This window comes from Acinonyx jubatus, chromosome X, assembly GCF_027475565.1.
Source record: "Acinonyx jubatus isolate Ajub_Pintada_27869175 chromosome X, VMU_Ajub_asm_v1.0, whole genome shotgun sequence".
Lineage (NCBI taxonomy): Eukaryota > Metazoa > Chordata > Mammalia > Carnivora > Felidae > Acinonyx > Acinonyx jubatus.
Genome location: NC_069389.1, coordinates 85,726,571 through 85,746,764, shown reverse-complemented (window position 1 = coordinate 85,746,764; position 20,194 = coordinate 85,726,571). Strand labels below are relative to the sequence as shown.

Genomic DNA, 20,194 nt, shown 5'->3' with positions numbered 1-20,194 from the left:
GTGAGGCATGTAATATCCCCATTTTGTTGATGAGAAAACTAAGGTATAGAGGTGAATTGGCTTTCTCAAGATCATGCAGTTAGAAAGTTAGAACAGGGAATAGAACCCAAATCTTAAGGTTCTGCTGTAACCAGGCAATGGCAATATCAATCCAAGTTTACCAGAACGCTTTCTTTTATTTCTTATTTTTTTATTTTTATTTTTTGAGGGGGGCCAGCAAAGGGAGACAGAGAGAGAGAATCTTAAGCAGACTTCTCCACACCCAGTGCAGAGCCTGATGCAGGGCTCAACTCAGGGCTCGATGTGGGGTTTGACATGGGGCTTGATCTCACAACCATGAGATCATGATCTGAGCTGAAATCAAGAGTCAGATGCTTATCTGACTGAGCTACCCAGGCACCCCTACCAGAAGGCTTTTTTAACAGGCCTGTGCCATCAAATCATACACAAGTTGTCTTCTAAATTCTAAGAAGGAAACCAATATTATGGCAAATTCAGTATTTCAGTTTTTCCAACTCTTATATCAGTTTTAGATTAAATTCATCCCGGGGCGCCTGGGTGGCTCAGTTGGTTAAGCAGCCGACTTTGGCTCAGGTCATGATCTCGCAGTCCGTGAGTTCAAGCCCAGCGTCGGGCTCTGTGCTGACCGCTCAGAGCCTGGAGCCTGTTTCAGATTCTGTGTCTCCCTCTCTCTCTCTGACCCTCCCCTGTTCATGCTCTGTCTCTCTCTGTCTCAAAAATAAATAAACGTTAAAAAAAATTTAAAAAAAAATTCATCCCAAGTAGAGCTGTATTTATTTTCTCATGCAGTCCAGAAACTCAGTTTATGCTTTGTAGTACAGCGGGGCTCTTTGTATAGATTGCATGCCCATTCAAAGGGGTGTGGTGGCTCATTCAACTATCTGTAATGGTTACAGAAGTGGTTTTTCTGTTTTTTATTTTTATGGTCAATGGTCATATTTATAGTGTTATTTGATTTTTGGTTCTTATACTTCCCAATTACAATATTGACACAAAAGGAAAGTTTGGTCTGGTTTTGGATGTAGTTTTATGAATATGTTGTAGACAACAGGGAGACCTGAAAATTCTTCATCATCTTATTTGCTTCTATATAGCAGACACCTCTGCTTCATCCTATTTTAACAATTATTGGTGTTCCCCAGGAGCAAGGGAAAATATGTTTAAAAACAAAATTCTCCAATTTCTGCTCAGCACAATGATCATCAAATTAGTATACTGTTCCTGTAATCTGTTTTCTGTCCTTAATATGCTAGCATTAGGGACTCATAGCACATCAGAATTTGTCTACAAGAGCCTAGAAAACTGTCCATTGCCCACAGACCAATTAAAGAAGCCATTTTAACTGTAGAAATGGGAGAAGGAGAAGGAAGAGGAGAAGGAAGAGGGGGAGGAAGAGGGAAGAAATTCAACAAAAAGAAATCTCCCATCTTTTTAAGTTCTGGGGAGTATCATTCCTTCAAATGCCTGTTATGACTTAATTTATTAATTCCACTAAATGAATTTCTATTAAATATTACTTGTTCCAGTGAAAAGATTGGGTAAATTGAGATCAGTTGATCTTCTGTTAATGAAAATGGCAATATTTCCTGCCCAGAGTAGCTCTTACTGTCCCTTTTCAAGTGGGTTTGGGTTTCTACCTTCAGAGCATTATTCAATGCAGAGAGGTAATGTAGCTTGGTGGAAGAAACAGACTTTTGTATCACCAAAATTAGCCTCATTAATTGCTTGATGTATGACCTCAGGCCAGTTTCTTACCCTCTATGAATTTGGATTTCAGTGTCCTCATCTGTAAAATGAGTCTAATACACACTTATTAGGACTGTTAGAGGATTTAACGAGAAAGATTCAAGGAGATGGTACTTAGTAAGTGCTTGGTAGTAAGAAGGTCATTATTGTGTTTTAGAAGAGAAATGTGAATGAACAGGCAGAAAGGAGGGATACAGATTGTTGACTAGCAAGAGTTAACTTTATCACTCTGGGAGGTGTCTTGCTGAAAATTTCAACATGCTGACAATAGCCAATGGAATAGGTGTGTGTGTCTTTGCAAACAAAACATGTAGGTGCATGTCTTCATGCCTCGGCTGGCTGCTGCAAACACTGATTATAGCTTAAGAACCAGAAAATAAATGTGTTTTCATTTGGGTGTTGAGGGCAAGCTTCTGATACTGCTTCTTAGCTGTGGCAGACACTAACAATTTGGGGGGTTCACACTTTACTAGACACCAATCACCTTTTACGTACGTATGTATGTATGTATGTATGTATGTAGGTGGGTAAGGTCACTGCCCTTGCTGGAAAATTGTAGATGATGCTATTGTTATCAAACTGAGCCAGGGTTTTCTGGGCCACAAAATGGGTCTGTATATCTGTATGATATGAGTCTTTGTCATACACTAGACTTATTCTTCACCTACTGGTATTCTTTCTGCCTTATTTACTTCTATGGACAATGTTAGCCCATTAGTGCTATGACTAAGAGAGTGGAGTGTGAGGCTCTATGGATGGCTGTCTCCATATATTGTAACAGAAGGAGCACAGAGTTGATTGGGAGGCCCTGACACCAGCTCTGCCACTCACCAACTATATGACACGGGCAAGCCCCATCGGCTAACTGCTTTGCAGCTTGGTGTCCTCAGCCTACCACGCAGATGTGTTGTGATCCTCCAAAGGAAGGGCAAAAGAAAAAGTATTCTGAAGTGTCTTAAATATTCTGCCCTTGGGGGTGTTATCATTAATTTCCTTCTTACCACATATTTCATGGCTAAGAGAGAGACCCCAGCTACTTAGGCCAGAGCCTGATAAGTTCTTGCATTTCCTCTACCCAGCCCCATTACTAAAATGGGAATTCCAGTTGGATGGTAAGGGCAAAGTGTAGAATTCAAGCCGCCTAGTCCTTAGGCTAGAGGTCAGGGGGTCAGCAATCTCTGCTTCATTTTCCCCAAAGGCCACACAGGGGTTTTTCAGGATAGCAACAAAGTCTTTTTAATCTAATTTTTCCCCTAGCTAATGAGAATTTGGACGTGGCCTTCTTGAAGATTCCCAAGTGCACATTTAACTCTGCATTTTCTTGCACTCCACAATTACACCTTTTTCTCCAGAATTATATTTTGAGTGCCTACTGCATACCAGACACAGCATCTCTGGAGATACTGTGGTAAAAGTGTCAACTGAACTCCCTACCCTCTCAGACGTATGGTCTAGTGAGAACAGCAGGTGCAGAATATCCCCTTAAATGGTCCCAGGTATCTTAATCCCCACTTCTCCAAAGGTGGACTCCTCAACTTCCATCCAAGACTCTTCTTCCCCTAGGTTTCCTCAGGTCAGTGAAGAGATCCACTCAGTTGCCCAAGCAAGAAACCTGGGAGTCATCCTTCATAACCCTCTCTGTCTTACCCACAAATTTGATTCTAGCACTAAGTTTTATTCTTTTTACCCTCTAAACTCTCTCTCAAATCTATCTTCTCCCTGTCTTTTCCTGCCATGAACGTAGTCCAAGTCACCGTTATTTCTCTCCTGGAGGTCACAACCTCCTCACTGGGTTCTGTGTCTCTGGCCTTGATGCCTTATCCCCTCCCTTCCTATATGTGCAGAGTTGATATTGCATGGATTTTGACAAGTTCCTTTCCCTTTCTGGGCTTCAGCTTCTCTGCCCTGAACTGGATGATTTCCTAAGTCTTATACAGCTCTCTTTTATGTGGCTCTGTGATCAGATGGTTCTTGATTGCACTCTGGTACAGCTATCTAGGCTTCCAATGAAGGTATTGCTGTACCTGGCCACTGGCTTCTCAGTGTGTATATTCATTCATTCATTTCTCCATTCATTCAGCATTTACTGAGGTCCCATTGTGTACTAGGCACTGTACTTAGTACAAGTGATTCAGTGAGGAAAAAGACACAGGACTTGCCCCCAAGGAGCTCAATCTGTTGGGGGTATAGGCACAAACAGGCAACCTAGCCCATACTGTGGGGTGGGGGCAATCATGGAAGGCTCCCTGGAGGAGCTGATAACTTTATTGGAGTTTGAATGATAAATAGGAGCTAATCAGGAGAGCAGAGATATGTACAAAGGCCCTGGGGCAGGATGCTAAGAGAAAGTAAAGCAAGATTGGAGGTTGGCAAACCAACTAGGAGGCTGTGGCAACACTGTAGGGGAGACATGAGGAAGACCTGAGAGAAGACCATCAAGATAGAGAGAAATGGGCAGGTTTGAGTTGTATTTTGTAGGTGGAATTGACAGTCCTTGCCGGTGGATTGGATGTGGAAGATGAGGGAAAGAGAGAAGTCATGGGGAATCCTTGGGCCTCTGGTTTAGTCAACTTTGTGGATAGACTGTCATTTTCTGAGTTAGTTCCATTAACTCAAGAGGAAGGAGCTGGTTTGGGGAATGGGTTTAAGGAGAAGATGATGAGTTCAGCTTTGGTCATGTTGAGTTTGTGATGGAATATTCAAGTGGAGAGGCCTGGTAAGCCATTAGCTATAAGAACCTGGCACACTGAGAAGAGAAATTGGGGCTGGAGGTTCAGACTAGGGAGTCATTAGCATGTAGAGGAAATTCTTTTAAGAGAACGAGCCCAAGAGAGCAAGGGCACCAACACTGAGTAAGGGGGGAAATGCTCTCCACAGATGTGGGACACTGGCATACATGCTCGTTCATTCCTGGGCACACATCTCTGCCCCAGAGAGAGTTTCTCCATGATATGTGTGCATCACCCACTTAAACTTAAGAGAAGGAACATTAGGTACCCAATCATAACTTCTCCATTTTACCATGAATGATACCTAAAGAGGAAAGAGAACTTATACTTTCATGCCAGTTGTTTTCATTAACTCACTTAAATGCTTACAATAATTTACACCAGAGCTATTATTCCTCAGAGCCCTAGAGTCACTTGCCCAAGGTCACATAACTATTAAATGGCAATAATGAGATTTGACTCCAGATCTTTCTGATTCCAGATCCAGCACCATGATACCAGGTAACAGCACCGAACAACCTCTGCTGTATAGCTGGATCCTTAGGAAAGCCTGGGCACACCCCCTCTTCCCTTCTGCTTCACAGATATCATTTGCATCCCCTAGCTTAATGCTTTGCTCTCCGTTAAAATACAAATCCCCTTAGGGAGAAGTAAAGCTGTAAGTTGTTGTCAAGTCATTTATGCCTCAGTGGGAATGAGTTTCAGATTCTTCAGTAGGCATAAATTTTAATTTTATGGGAGAAGGACACTGGAAACTTCAGGGAGGGATAAGAAGAGAGAAAGGGCCTAGTAATGAAAAGTCAGCTCTCTCTGTTTCACAATCCTACCTAGTCTGAGGCATGTGCTTTTAAGATTTGTAGATACTATTTCTGTATATGTGTACTAAATAGTCTCCCTTTATCCATGGTTTCACTTTCCACAGTCAACCATGGTCCAAAAGCAGATGATCTCCTGACCATAGGTCAGAAGGTCAATAGTAGCCTAACCCTACATCACAGTGAGTACGTCATTGACCTCACTTCATCTCATCATGTAGGCATTTTATCATCTCACGTCATCACAAGAAGGGTGAGTACAGAACAGTAAAGATATCTTGAGAGAAACCACATTCACATACCTTTTCTTACAGTATATTGCTATACTTGTTCTATTTTATTATTATTGTAAATATTTTACTGTGCCTAGTTTACAAATTAAACTTTATCCTAGGTATGTATTTATAGGAAAAAAGATAGTATATATATGGGATTTGGTACTACCTGCAATTTCAGGAATCCATTGGGGGGTCTTGGAATATATATCTGTAAATAAGAAGGGACTACTGTCCTTTATATGCAGACCCATTGCTGAGTCTGTCACCCTGGTTATCTGGGGTTGGGGATGTGGGTGTGGTCTGATCTAAGGTGACCTTTAGCTGCATACTAACCCCAACATACTGTGGTCAGCAGGAGGCAGCCAGCCTGGGCTTCAGTCAGGAACTGCAGTTCCTGGCCTCAGGCATTCTCTTGAGTCCCAGTTCATTCTCTTGAGAATTAGACCCTGCTGTGCATATTTAAAATCCCGAGCAGATGGAGGCAGGAGAGCTTGTTGGAAAGACTTGGAGGAGTCCCTTCTGCCCTGTCTCGGTCTGTTTGCCAAAATAAATGACATGTATCAGGGCAGGGCATTGGTCCAAGCCCATTGAAATTCTGCTAGCAGTCCAAACAGTGATGGTGTTTCAGATTGGTTCTGTGAAATGATCAAAGTTAGGAAGAGAGAAATGATGTGTGAGCATCTGGTTGCTGCAGCCTACTGATGGGGACAGTCCCAGGGGCGGGCCTGGGTAAGGGGGGGCAGCCTCAAGGACCCCCTAGGACATCTGCCACTGGCAAACAGGGAAAGAGCCACACACTGGCAGCAGGCAGTCTGGTTTGAGTCCCATGCTGTTTTCCTCACCAGCTATGTGACGTGAACAAGTCCTTCCCCTTCTCCAGGCCTGCCCCCACCCCTTATATAAAATAGAACCTAGATGAAATGGTCTCCAAGGACCCTTTCTGCTCGAACATTCTGTGACTTCTCTGACACTGGTTTGATTTTATTTGTAGTGAGAGAGGCCCACCCACCTACCTGCTTATCTGTAGCTACAATGTTCTCACACTGACCTCTGCTGGCCATTTTGAAAAGTGCCACCGATAGCTTCTTGGGAGGAAAAAAAAAAGCAGTTCATCATTATTGATTTAGTATTAAGCTTCAACAATATGCTGGGCACTGCGACAGAAACCCTGTGTACTGGAGACGAGCAAAAAAGAACACATAGCTGTAAGCACAGAATAAGCATATCTAGAGATGGCTGACAAAACAACGCACAAAAGAAACGTGTCTCCCCCACCCCCACTTTTTTTTTTTTTGGCCACCTTCATTTGTTCGTGGTGCTCTGTGCCACTGTACGAAAGGACCTCAGTGGGTAGGAAGATTCCTTGCCTCATATCCTATGACTGCAGGCTCCAAAAGGGCCTGGAAACCCACTGAGGAGGCAGTTCTGGGCCAGTAGTATCTCAAAGCCTTGAGACATCCCACAGGCCCTGCTTCTGGCCCCTAGATCATCAGTCTGAGAGGTTTCTAGCTGGGGCCAGCCCAGACACTGTACCTCAGAGGTATACATTCCCCTGAGGGGTGCCATTTCAAAAACCGCTTTGAAAAAAGAATTCGAAATCAAAGAATCCATGAGTTCTTTTTTCTAAATATGAAATTTATTGTCAAATTGGTTTCCATACAACACCCAGTGCTCATCCCAACAGGTGCCCTCCTCAATGCCCATCACCCACTTTCCCCTCCCTCCCACCCACTATCAACCTTAAGTTTATTCTCAGTTCTTAAGAGTCTCTTATGGTTTGCCTCCCTCCATGAGTTCTTTCAGAGAGTCACTTTAAGCTCTCCAGCTGGAACGGAAGAATTGGCTCTACAACTGTGGCAAATTCAGCATGGCCACCCAGCCAAGAGAAAGGAAGCGGGCCATGGAATCCTGCCTTTTATGGATGGAATCAGATTTCCTGTTAAGTCCAGACCTAGAATTGTCTCACTCCTAAGTCTCTTTAATTACTCTTGCTGAGCATGTGCTCTACAAAGGCAAGAGACCAGAGCTGGAACGTGCCAGCCCATGGCATGTGCCCATGCCAGGCACTGCTCAGGCTCTAGTGATGTGAGCAAAATGGGAATTGGGCCACACCACAGTCTGCTTTCTCAGTTCAATGGTTTATCGTGCTCTCCACCTCCCATCCCTTGATGTGGAAAAGCTTTGGGCAGGGCTCAGATTTGGGTCAAGCATTCAGTGCCTTGACCGCATCCTCTCTGCTAGTAATAACATGGCCTCAGCAAGTCCATCCTGCCCCTATCCTCCCACCAACTGGTCTCCTCCTCCCCCAACAGCTGGTTCTTATCTGTCTCCCTTGTTCCAGCCTCAGGCATGCTGCCCTGGCCTCATGCTGACACACACATGTTCTCCTGAATGCTCATTGAGGAGTTTCAGCCCTGAAATGCTGCCTTCTTCCCATCCTCCCCTTCCCATCCCCAAACCTCGAGGGTTCCCTATTTGCTACTATATCAAGTCTTCAACTTCCTTCCTTGCTTTTCAGGCCCACCTCAATTGGGGCCCACTCAGCCTTTCCAGTGTGGGCCGTGACTCCCCCCAGACATGAACAGAATGTAAGCATTTCACAAACCCTCCACAGCCAACCCTTTCTTTGTGTTCCTGCACTACTTAGGCTCTGTTCTGGATTTGTGCTGTTTGCTATGCTTTTGGGTACATTAGTCTTGAAAGCAAGGTCCACATTTTAGACTTCTTTGTTAATCCTCAACACCCCAGCACTATTTTTTAAAATATTGTTCTTTTTATTTTTAGATATAGATAGATAGATAGGCATAGATATAGATAGATAGATAATTTATTTTTCTTTTTAGTTTCATATATACATACATAGTAAAAGTTTACAAGGGTAACAAATAAACAGAATCATTGTAAACAAAATTCCAACTATGGGAGGTAAGGGCCTAAAGAGTGAAAGTTCATGCCCTGCTCCATCATTCCCAGAAACAAGTTCCTTAAGCAGTCTAGAGCCCAGCACCCAGTAGAGGCTATATGTTGGGTGCTAGAGAAGGTCAAGTGGTGGGTGGTGCCCCCAGAAAATTGCATCTCTTTAGGAAAAGAGATGTACTTCTTTGTACTTCTTTGCAAGAGTCCTTGGTCTTTGTGGGCCTGATTGACACTGGAAATTTTACTCCAAAGGCCCCACACAGCTGGTGACCACTTGCATCTCCAGTACGTGACTGTAGCCACTCCAGAAAGCATCTATCCTGTTTCCAGCCTTTTAAAAAGTAACCATTGAAGGTGAATATCAAAGGGCATGTTTAATGGGCTTTTCTGAGTTTTTCACAGGTCTGTAGGAAATTGCAGACAGTCAGTAAAAGGGCCAAGAGGTAGAGGTGGGAAGCGTTCATGAAAATAAGCTTTCTATCTGGTATGGTGTTGCGTTCTCTGAGAGGTAATGCATGTTACTAATGGTTTTCGTCTTTCTGCCAAGAAAATTCAGTCCCTACTGGGATTTGTTCTAAATGATAGACTAGCCCGCCTGTGCTGCACCCACTGGGGTTAATTCTCTGTCTTGGTCAGCTTTGAAATGTCAGCCTGAACTTTCAGACTTAATTGTTACAGACACTTTATAACTAAAGCATTCAAAATATTAAAGCTTCTCCCTCTTGCTATTATAATTAATACTTAATGGATATTTTCAGGCTTCTTGAATTTTACACATTCAACAGTCTACGGATAGTGGGTTGAAGGGAAGGAGATATATAGAAAGGGAACAAATAAATAATGTGTGTGTGTGTGTGTGTGTGTGTGTGTGTGTGTGTGTGTGTTTCCTGTAAGCATCTGTTTCCAGTTGCAGTGATGGGGTCCTGGGATCTGCCAATAAAGATGGGCTTTGACAGGTTGGTCAGCCCATGGGTTTCTGGGTTCTCCCCTCTCTGGACCCCCGAGGCAGTGTTCTTTAGACATTGCCATTTCTGGACTTCACTGCAAGTATGTGGTTGGCCACTTGAATGGGAGTTATAAAATGTCACGATGTTCTCCAGCATTCTGTTCTTTCACTATTTTGACAATCTGATGGATGCCCTGGCATTAACTAGGAAGAGGACAATATTATCCCGCCTGAATAACTAATCTCCTAAGAAGTACAAAGTTAAAGGATCTTGGTGCACGTGAATCTTATTAAATGTGCTTATAAAATATGTTCTATCCAAATAAGCTTAGCAGCCCCTAAAATAGCCTTTTCTGATCCGTGTCTGGAACTTTGGTGTGCTTCACAGATCTCTAAGCCAAAACTGTTTAGTGAAGAGATGACAGTATTCTCTGTGTATGGGAAAATGAGAAGCGTTGATGTTAAGTACTCTATTGACTAAGTGCACTCCTTCTCTCCATCTTAGGGGCGACCAGGACCAATTGGAATTCAAGGTCCAACAGGTCCTCAAGGATTTGCTGGCCCTAGTGGTTTATCAGGGTTGAAAGGAGAAAGGGGCTCCCCAGGTCCCCTGGGACCATATGGACCAAAAGGAGATAAGGTAAAAACACCAGAGTTTGATTTTTCTTTGACTGATGAACCATAGGTATGAAGGTGAAAAGTTCTAAATCTCAGTTCTGTTCGTTTATGGAAATAATACTAATCCTGAGTACCTTGGTGCCAGGCTGTGTGATATGCTGCTAATAGATCAACCTATTTCCAGAGAGACTCCTATGGCAAGCAAGCCATAAAGTGCATGTATTGGCTACTTGCTAGACACGTGAGCTTGCTGGGGTGGGAATTCATGTGGGTTTGGAGTGGGCATGGGTCAGAAGTTCAATCAGATGGGCAATAGAGGTCAGGAATCCAAGCAAGGAGACTGGGAAGCAAGATGTCAGAATGCTTGGAAGCAATCTGGGCTACAAATGTAGGGAAAGAGATGCAAGAAAGGAGATTGATCATGTTGTGGTAGCTGGCTGAGTTTAGCAACTTAGTTTATGTTCCCTTCAGATTTTAATCACCTCCTCTTTGCCCCATTGGTAAGAGAGGGATTCCCAGCCTAGGGTTCTGAGGATGGCAGAAGACATGACACCTGATACTGGACAGAAAACATTGACAGCAGGTTTATTACTCACATATGCTCACAGCGCAGGGTGAAAGGACACCACACACCATACAGGGCCACACGGGGGAGGCAGACTTTGTAGTGGCAAAAGGGTGAGGTGCCCCTTGGCTCCTGAGGGAGGCTTGTTTGAATAATACAGTGGGTCATCAAGGAACTGAAACCAGACTCAGGGATAAGCAGGAACTGTACCTGCTCTGTTTGATAAGGAGGGCCATTTGCCTAGGAGACCTCATCTAGGGGAGCAGAGTGATGGGGAACTTGTGGTTAGGCCTTTTGAGGCCCTCCACCCCAGTTTTCCCAGTTTCAAAGCAACATGTCATACTGAGCCATCATTTTAGGTTTTGCACCACATTGCTTAAGATAAAAACTGGTCTCAGAACACAGACATGTTTAAGACCTTAGGTAGAGGCAAGGTGACACAATGTGGAGAGTGAGGTATAAAACACTTCTAAAAACTTAGGTCACGAGGGGCGCCTGGGTGGCTTGGTCGGTTAAGCGTCCGTCTTCGGCTCAGGTCATGATCTCACGGTCCGTGAGTTTGAGCCCCGCATTGAGCTCTGTGCTGACAGCTCAGAGCCTGGAGCCTGTTTCAGATTCTGTGTCTCCCTCTCTCTCTGACCCTCCCCCGTTCATGCTCTGTCTCTCTCTGTCTCAAAAATAAATAAACGTTAAAAAAAATTTTTTTAAAAACTTAGGTCACGAATCACATGAACAAACGCACCAAATCTAATGGACATCAGTTGGATTGTCTCTTACATTCCTCTTCCTACTCCTTTTATTCTAGGGTCCCATGGGAGTTCCTGGCTTTCTTGGCATCAATGGGATTCCGGTGAGTGTGTCCACAGAGGTATTTTTTTTTTATTACCACTTCTAGGTTGTGCTTCAGAGGTCAAACATCTTAGCCTTAGCAACATCCTGTGGCATGCAAGCATTCTCTGGGTCAAGTGTTGAGATGCACGTGATAAGGTTTGAAGAGAGGTGGTCACACACACTTTCCCTGGGATTTAGTTACAGGTAGCACTAAATCAGATGGTTGGGACAGGTGCAGGCATAAGAAACCATCAATACCTTAGCCAAAATGGGTTAGGTTTCATGAGCTGAGGGGAGCTTTAATTAGGGATGAGGGACTGGTTCTGAAGTGCGGAGACAGTGCCGCATTCAGAGCACATACGTACTCATTATAAGAAAATTATGAAGACATGTGATATTAGATAGAAAAATACTTAGAGATATCTTGATACATTTTGCTCCAGTAATTTGTTCTCTTCCACCTTACCTCATTGCAGAGTGAATTTCCCTTTAGTTTTTACAAAGCGACCATTCCAAAGATCACTTGCAGGCAGCCCCTTCCCTTTATCCCGAAACCTGGTTTTGCTGGAGATGAGTGAGGAATCTGGAGCTCACAGATGTCTCCTTTTCTCATTACATCCAGTCCAACCCCTTAGGTTCTCGATTTTCACGCTGTATCCCTACTTATCTCACCACTGGAGAATCCATGATAAATAACATTTCGCCAGCCTTGAAAATACAGTATTTGCAACTTGGCTTCTATCAATTTTTAGTTATGTCTTTTGGCACATCTCTATATACTACATCTTTAGCCTGAGCTGTGTTTTTCTATAGCAGAGCTCTTCAATCTTGTTTAAGAGAAGACCCAAATGTTGTGTGGAAGCTCAGAGTACAGATCAGGAAGAAATAGAGCTTCTTCATTTCAGGGACATGTTAGAGCCCACTTTTATCCTTTCAGCCTTGAAGGGGTTCTTCTGAGCCATATCTAAGCACAGTTTGGCAAATCCTAGACTTAACAGCTTTTTGTGTGATACTGCATAGCCATCTAGTATCAAGGAAGGGGTCTTAAATCTCTTTGTGACAATCTCTAGGTATTTCTTGGGTGCCGGCTAGGTGCTATGACTCCACTATGGGGATACAGAAAAAACTTATGGATCTACACTCAAAGACATTATCATTTGATCCATTTTCTTCCAAGATCTAGCATACATTTGGAGTTGGAGGACAGAAGTCTTGCTTCCTTGTATTTGTTCTATGTATCAACAAATAAGCCATCAGAATTTTGCATTTTATTCAACTGCAGACTCTGAAAAATGCCCAGAAATGGGCCAGCGGGCAAATAAGAGGATGGGGTTGACTGTCCTTTTATAACATCCTCTGGCATTTTATCCTGACTGTGTTCCCATCTGCGCTTTATCCAGAGCCTCCACTCAGACTGTGTATCTTCTGGGATCCACTAGGTGAGGAAAACTAGAAAGCTGGAGATCACCTCTTGCATTCCTCCTGCGGAGCTGGCTTCCACTGGAGATGAGTGGGGGATTTGAAGCTTGCAGCAGTACTATGCCCTTCCTCCTGTAGTCTCTTTCTAATGGGGGGCTGGAAGGAAGTGAATCCTGTGACGCAAAGGCTGATTCCAATTCTGGACTAGAACATGCCCTAGAGTCCAGCTGGACACTTCTGCCTCCAACTTGTGGCCAAGAGAGCCATAGACTTTGCAGGGATTGATCATTTCTCATTGGGGCTTCATTGCTTGGGAGAATGAGTTACAGGTGTCCAGATTCCTCCAAATTAATGTGCCACTCCCAATAGAGGTCCCCACTCACTCGGCCCTTCCCTTGACCAAAGGCTCTATGTGTTTTCTTTTGATTGATTGCATTACTTTCAGGCTCCAAGCCTCTCTCACTCCATGAAATGATTTTTTCCTTGTTCCTTCCCTCTCTTCCATCTATTCGAGATGTATTTACTGAGCATCTTCTGTCCACTGCCTACCTCTCCCTTCCATCTCTAGTGTCTTAGGAGTCCTTGGTGTCTATTCCATACACCCTAGCTCCTTATTCCATATGGCCCACAGTATTTATTATTTGTCTTGTGTAATGGTCTTATCTAGCTTTCTTGAAAGCACAAAATAGGTCTTCTGCTCCACTCAGAAGCCTCAGAGACCCCAGGGCTGAATTCACCATGTACTAAGAACACTAGGAACACCAGAGGGGTGGTTGGGTGGCTCAGTCAGTTAAGTGTCTGGCTGACAGCTCAGAGCCTGGAGCCTGCTTTGGATTCGTGTCTCGGTCTCTCTTTCTGCTCCTCCCCTGCTCTCTCTCTCTCTCTGTCTCTCTCTCTCTCTCAAAAATAAATAAACATTAAAAACATTTAAAAAAAGAAATACTTGGGGGACTGATTCCAACTTCTAGTGCCTACAAAAGCAACAGTTCTCAGACTGGCAGGACTCCCACAGACACAGGAAAACACAGACACCCTTGGCCTAGTCAGACTAATTATTTTGCTCTACTTTTGGCAGCTGAAACCAACAGCTTCCCCAACACATCTTACTAAACTGGATTACTGCACAAATCTGATTCCCCTGTAACATACGTGTCACTGGTTTTAGTCTCCAAACTCTGTTTTTGCGTCATGTAGATAGTTTCAACATAAGTGAGCAAGTATTCATTGTATGATCATCCAAGTCTGTGCATCAAGGGCCACAGCAATCAGTCAGGGGAATGAACAAACATGGGGTGCCTGGGTGGTTCAGTCGGTTAAGCATCCGACTTCGGCTCAGGTCATGATCTCACAGTCTGTAAGTTCGAGACCCGTGTTGGACTCTGTGCTGACAGCTCAAAGCCTGGAGCCTGTTTCAGATTCTGTGTCTCCCTCTCTCTAACCCTCCCCCATTCATGCTCTGTCTCTCTCTGTCTCAAAAATAAATAAACGTTAAAAGACATTTTAAAGATATTCAACATTAGCACAACATAGACCAGGGGTGGTTTTTTATAATATCACAGCTGTAAGTTGGGGCTGTTGGCACCCACAAGAAATGTATGTTTATCAAATGTTTTCAGTTCTTGGGGCACCTCTGTGGCTCCGTTGATTAAGCCTCCAACTCTTGATTTTGGCTCAGGTCATGATCTTATGGTTCATGGGTTCAAGCCCCACATCGGGCTCTGTGCTAACAGCATGGAACCTGATTGGGATTCTTTCTCTCCCTCTCTCCCTGCCCCTCTCCTGCTCACTCTCTCTCTGTCTCTCAAAAATAAACAAATAAACATCAAATGTTTTCATTTCAAATAAGTCTGGAGAAGAAATTTTCAAGTTGTCCTTTGCAATTTATGTTTAGCTTTTCTCATGAAGTTAATCTCAAACATTTTCCTTCCTAAAGACTAGTAAATGAACATATCAGATTTATACCTTCAAAGTGAACACATACTCAACAAATGGAAATTTTCCCTTTGAAGTCTGGGCTCTGAGGAACATGGCTTTTCTGGATTACAGCGCATCTTCTTATTCTGTGCATTCAGTCCCTTGCGTTTATATAGAAACATGATTTCCTCCCTCAAAAAGCTACATGCTCTTAGAGAGCTGGCACACATGTATATAAAAGCATTAACTAACACTAGAAAAGGCAAAGTGCCATAAATGCTGTGGTTCTACTGAGAATTGAAAAGTGATTGTGTATTTCATTTTAATGTTGGTAACAACCCTATGAGGTAGTATTATTCATCTCCATTTCACAGATTGTGAAACTGAGACTCAAGCTGGGGAGTGGCAAAGTTGGGATTGGAACACAAACTCAAAATTCAAAACTGACTCAAAACATTCTTTAGCTGTCATCTCATGGTATCACCTGGACAGGAAGGGGCTGACAGGTCAAAGTCAAATGTCAGAGGTGAATTCCAGAGAATTTAGCTAAGGTAGGAAAGAGTGAGCAAGTACTCCTGGAATCCTGCAGGTGGAAGATACTAGGAATTCAGGCAAGAAAACTACAGGAATATTGGAGCCCCAGTAAAAATACTGTGGATACCAAGGGATAAGAAGCCAGGCAAAGGTTTTGGTGTCAAACAGAACCAAGGCCCCAGGAGTAAAAATGGTCCCCAATTTTGAGCCAGCCTCTGTCTTGCCTTAACTCATTCCTGTTACCCAGCTGAGAGATAACCTCTAGCAAGTTGGGATGGGGCATTTTTTTTTCTTCAAATTTTTTATTTAATTTGTTCTTAGTTAACATATAGTGTAATATTGTTTTTGGGAGTAGAATTTAGTGATTCATAATTTACCTATAGCACCCAATGCTTAACATGACAAGTGCCCTCCTTAATATCCATCACTCATTTAGTCCCTCCCCCCTGAGCCTCCCTCCATCAACTCTCAGTTTGTTCTCTATCATACAGAGTCTCTTACGGTTTGTTTCCCTTTCTTTTTTTTTTTCCCTCCTTCCCACATTTGTTTTGCTCCTTAAATTCCACATGAGTGAAATATATGTTATTTATCCTTCTCTAACTGACTTATTTCACTTAGCATAATACATTCTAGTTCCATCCACATTGTTGCTAATGGCAAGATTTCATTCTTTTTGATGGCTGAGTAATATTCCATTATATACCCCATATTCTTTATCCACTCATCAGTCGATGGACATTTGGGTTCTTTCCATAGTTTGGCTGTTGTTGACAATGCAAAGGGGCACATGTACCCCTTTGAATCTGTATTATCTTTATCCTTTAGATAAATACCTAGTAGTGCAGTTGCTGAATCGTAGGGTAGTTCTATTTTTAACTTTTTGAGGAACCTCCATACTGTTCTCCAGAGTGGCTGCGCCAGTTTGAATTCTGGCCGGGACATTTTAAAGTGGTGATCAGGATTGTAGGAAGAAATAGACAATCCACATGAAAGGGTTGATTGAAGAGAGTTGCATGAAGGGATGTAGACATGATTCAGGGGAACAACAATGGATTGTAAAGTAACTAATATCACTTTTGCCACCACTTGGCCCAAGGGGGAAAGAAAGAATGGTAATACTAAGAACCCTCTCAGGCCTGGACCCATGGAATACTGGCTGCTCAACAACAGCCAAGACTTGTAGAGAAATGTGGCCATTTCCAAAAATATGGCCAGGGGGGGAATGGGGGAAATAAATGACTGTGCTCTTTCTCTTCCTGTTCTTTGACCTTCTGCTTGTGTCTCCCAGTGGCCAAATAAATACAACTGGGAGACAGAGGGCAAGGGAGTCTAGGTGGTACTGTTCATAAAGGTCAGCTTCCCAAGGCACAGATCTGGGGAAGGTGGAGTGTAGATCTTCAGGGCAAATAAGAATATCCATTTAATTTGGTAATAAAATGTTGATGACTTAGTAAGCTGTCTCAGTTTCCCCAGTGCAGCTAAAAATCATGACCTGAGTCTGGGCATGCACAGATTACAGCAAGTTTATTGCAAAGATAAATTTATTGCCCATTCTTCTGTTCTTAGCATTCTATAAATCCAGAAGTCTAGACTCATATGTTTGTATCAACAGATGGTCTATCTCTGATAACTATAATAACAATGAAAATGCATCAAAATTCTGTGGGGTATTTTCTCAATAAGAATTTGACAAAAGCTCATTTCCTCTAATAATTTGAAAAGTTGATTTTTTAATACATGGTATGTTTTTGTCAAATTATTAAATATACACACTTCGTGTTAAAAAGTGCATGTGGGAGGGTAGGAGTCTACCTTTTATTGACCCATCTAGATTTCTGTTGTTTCCGGTCATCTCTTTGCTCCACCCAGCACACAATCCACTTTTGATAGATTCAAAAAGATAGATTCTCTACAAAAGCAGACTCTATGCACCATGGAAGCTCCACTCTAGAAAATTATTGAATTCTGATCAATTATGTGATTGCTAATTCCCCAAAAACAGCCTCAGTAGCAAGCATGGAGAAGAGGAGACAGATCCCTAACTGGAGCAATAGCCTGATGTATGATAATGACAAAATAAGATTGGAAGTGTACTTCTTCAGAGACTTGCTTATTTTTTTTAGCAACCATATAGAATTTATTTATTTATTTATTTATTTATTTATTTATTTATTTATTTATTTATTTTGAATATATGAAATTTATTGTCAAATTGGTTTCCATACAACGCCCAGTGCTATTCCCAAAACATGCCCTCTTCAATGCCCATCACCTACCCTTCCCTCCCTTCCACCCCCCCATAAACCCTCAGTTTGTTCTCAGTTTTTAAGAGTCTCTTATGCTTTGGCTCTCTCCACTCTAACCTCATTTTTTTTCCTTCCCCTCCCCCATTGGTTTCTGTTAAGTTTCTCAGAACCCACATAAGAGTGAAAACATATGGTATCTGTCTTTCTCCGTATGGCTTATTTCACTTAGCATCACACTCTCCAGTTCCATCCACGTTGCTACAAAGGGCCATATTTCATTCTTTCTCATTGCCACGTAGTACTCCATTGTGTATATAAACCACAATTTCTTTATCCATTCATCAGTTGATGGACATTTAGGCTTTTTCCACAATTTGGCTATTGTCGACAGTGCTGCTATAAACATTGGGGTACAAGTGCCCCTATGCATCAATATTCCTGTATCCGTTGGGTAAATTCCTAGCAGTGCTACTGCTGAGTCATAGGGTAGGTCTATTTTTAATTTTTTGAAGAACCTCCACACTGTTTTCCAGAGTGGCTGTACCAATTTGCATTCCCACCAACAGTGCAAGAGGGTTCCTGTTTCTCCACATCCTCTCCAGCATCTGTAGTCTCCTGATTTGTTCATTTTGGCCACTCTGACTGGCGTGAGGTGATATCTGAGTGTGGTTTTGATTTGTATTTCTCTGATGAGGAGCGACATTGAGCATCTTTTCATGTGCCTGTTGGCCATCCGGATGTCTTCTTTAGAGAAGTGTCTATTCATGTTTTCTGCCCATTTCTTCACTGGATTATTTGTTTTTTGGGTGTGGAGTTTGGTGAGCTCTTTATAGATTTTGGATACTAGCCCTTTGTCTGATATGTCGTTTGCAAGTATCTTTTCCCATTCCGTTGGTTGTCTTTTAGTTTTGTTGGTTGTTTCCTTTGCTGTGCAGAAGCTTTTTATCTTCATGAGGTCCCAATAGTTCACTTTTGCTTTTAATTTCCTTGCCTTTGGGGATGTGTCAAATAAGAAATTGCTATGGCTGAGGTCAGAGAGGTCTTTTCCTGCTTTCTCCTCTAGGGTTTTGATGGTTTCCTGTCTCACATTCAGGTCCTTTATCCATTTTGAGTTTATTTTTGTGAATGGTGTGAGAAAGTGGTCTAGTTTCAACCTTCTGCATGTTGCTGTCCAGGTCTCCCAGCACCATTTGTTAAAGAGACTGTTTTTTTTTTTCATTGGATATTCTTTCCTGCTTTGTCAAAGATTAGTTGGCCATACGTTTGTGGGTCTAGTTCTGGGGTTTCTATTCTATTCCATTGGTCTATGTGTCTGTTTTTGTGCCAATACCATGCTGTCTTGATGATGACAGCTTTGTAGTAGAGGCTAAAGTCTGGGATTGTGATGCCTCCTGCTTTGGTCTTCTTCTTCAAAATTACTTTGGCTATTCGGGGCCTTTTGTGATTCCATATGAATTTTAGGATTGCTTGTTCTAGCTTCGAGAAGAATGCTGGTGCAATTTTGATTGGGATTGCATTGAATGTGTAGATAGCTTTGGGCAGTATTGACATTTTAACAATATTTATTCTTCCAACCCATGAGGACAGAATGTTTTTCCATTTCTTTATATCTTCTTCAATTTCCTTCATAAGCTTTCTATAGTTTTCAGCATACAGATCTTGTACATCTTTGGTTAGATTTATTCCTAGGTATTTTATGCTTCTTGGTGCAATTGTGAATGGGATCAGTTTCTTTATTTGTCTTTCTGTTGCTTCATTATTAGTGTGTAAGAATGCAACTGATTTCTGTACATTGATTTTGTATCCTGAAACTTTGCTGAATGCATGTATCAGTTCTAGCAGACTTTTGGTGGAGTCTATCGGGTTCTCCATGTATATTATCATGTCATCCGCAAATAGTGAAAGCTTGACGTCATCTTTGCCAATTTTGATGCCTTTGATTTCCTTTTGTTGTCTGATTGCTGATGCTAGCACTTCCAACACTATGTTAAACAACAGCGGTGATAGTGGACATCCCTGTCGTGTTCCAGATCTCAGGGGGAAGGTCTCAGTTTTTCCCCATTGAGGATGATGTTAGCTGTGGGCTTTTCATAAATGGCTTTGATGATGTTTAACTATGTTCCTTCTATCCCGACTTTCTCGAGGGTTTTTATTAAAAAAAGGATGCTGAATTTTGTCAAATGCTTTTTCTGCATCGATTGACATGATCATATGGTTCTTATCTTTTCTTTTATTAATGGGATGTATCACGTCGATTGATTTGCGAATGTTGAACCAGCCCTGCATCCCAGGAATTAATCCCACTTGATCATGGTGAATAATTCTTTTTATAAGCTGTTGAATTCGATTTGCTAGTATCTTATTGAGAATTTTTGCATCCATATTCATCAAGGATATTGGCTTGTAGTTCTCTATTTTTACTGGGTCTCTGTCTGGTTTAGGAATCAAAGTAATACTGGCTTCATAGAGTGAGTCTGGAAGTTTTCCTTTCCTTTCTATTTTTTGGAATAGCTTGAGAAGGATAGGTATTATCTCTGCTTTAAACGTCTGGTAGAACTCCCCTGGGAAGCCATCTGGTCCTGGACTCTTATTTGTTGGGAGATTTTTGATAACTGA

General features: G+C 42.4%; 1 protein-coding gene across 4 annotated transcripts in view; it reads left to right on the top strand.

Moving 5' to 3' along the window:
* The window catches only part of COL4A6 (collagen type IV alpha 6 chain), a 301,144-nt gene that overhangs the window by 216,950 nt on the left and 64,000 nt on the right, over positions 1-20,194 (top strand). For all 4 annotated transcript variants that reach the window (XM_053201527.1, XM_053201529.1, XM_053201526.1 and 1 more), the window contains exons 4-5: positions 9,957-10,091; positions 11,440-11,484. In XM_053201527.1, coding sequence (XP_053057502.1) covers positions 9,957-10,091; positions 11,440-11,484 — 180 coding nt within the window. The remainder of the gene's footprint in view (positions 1-9,956; positions 10,092-11,439; positions 11,485-20,194) is intronic.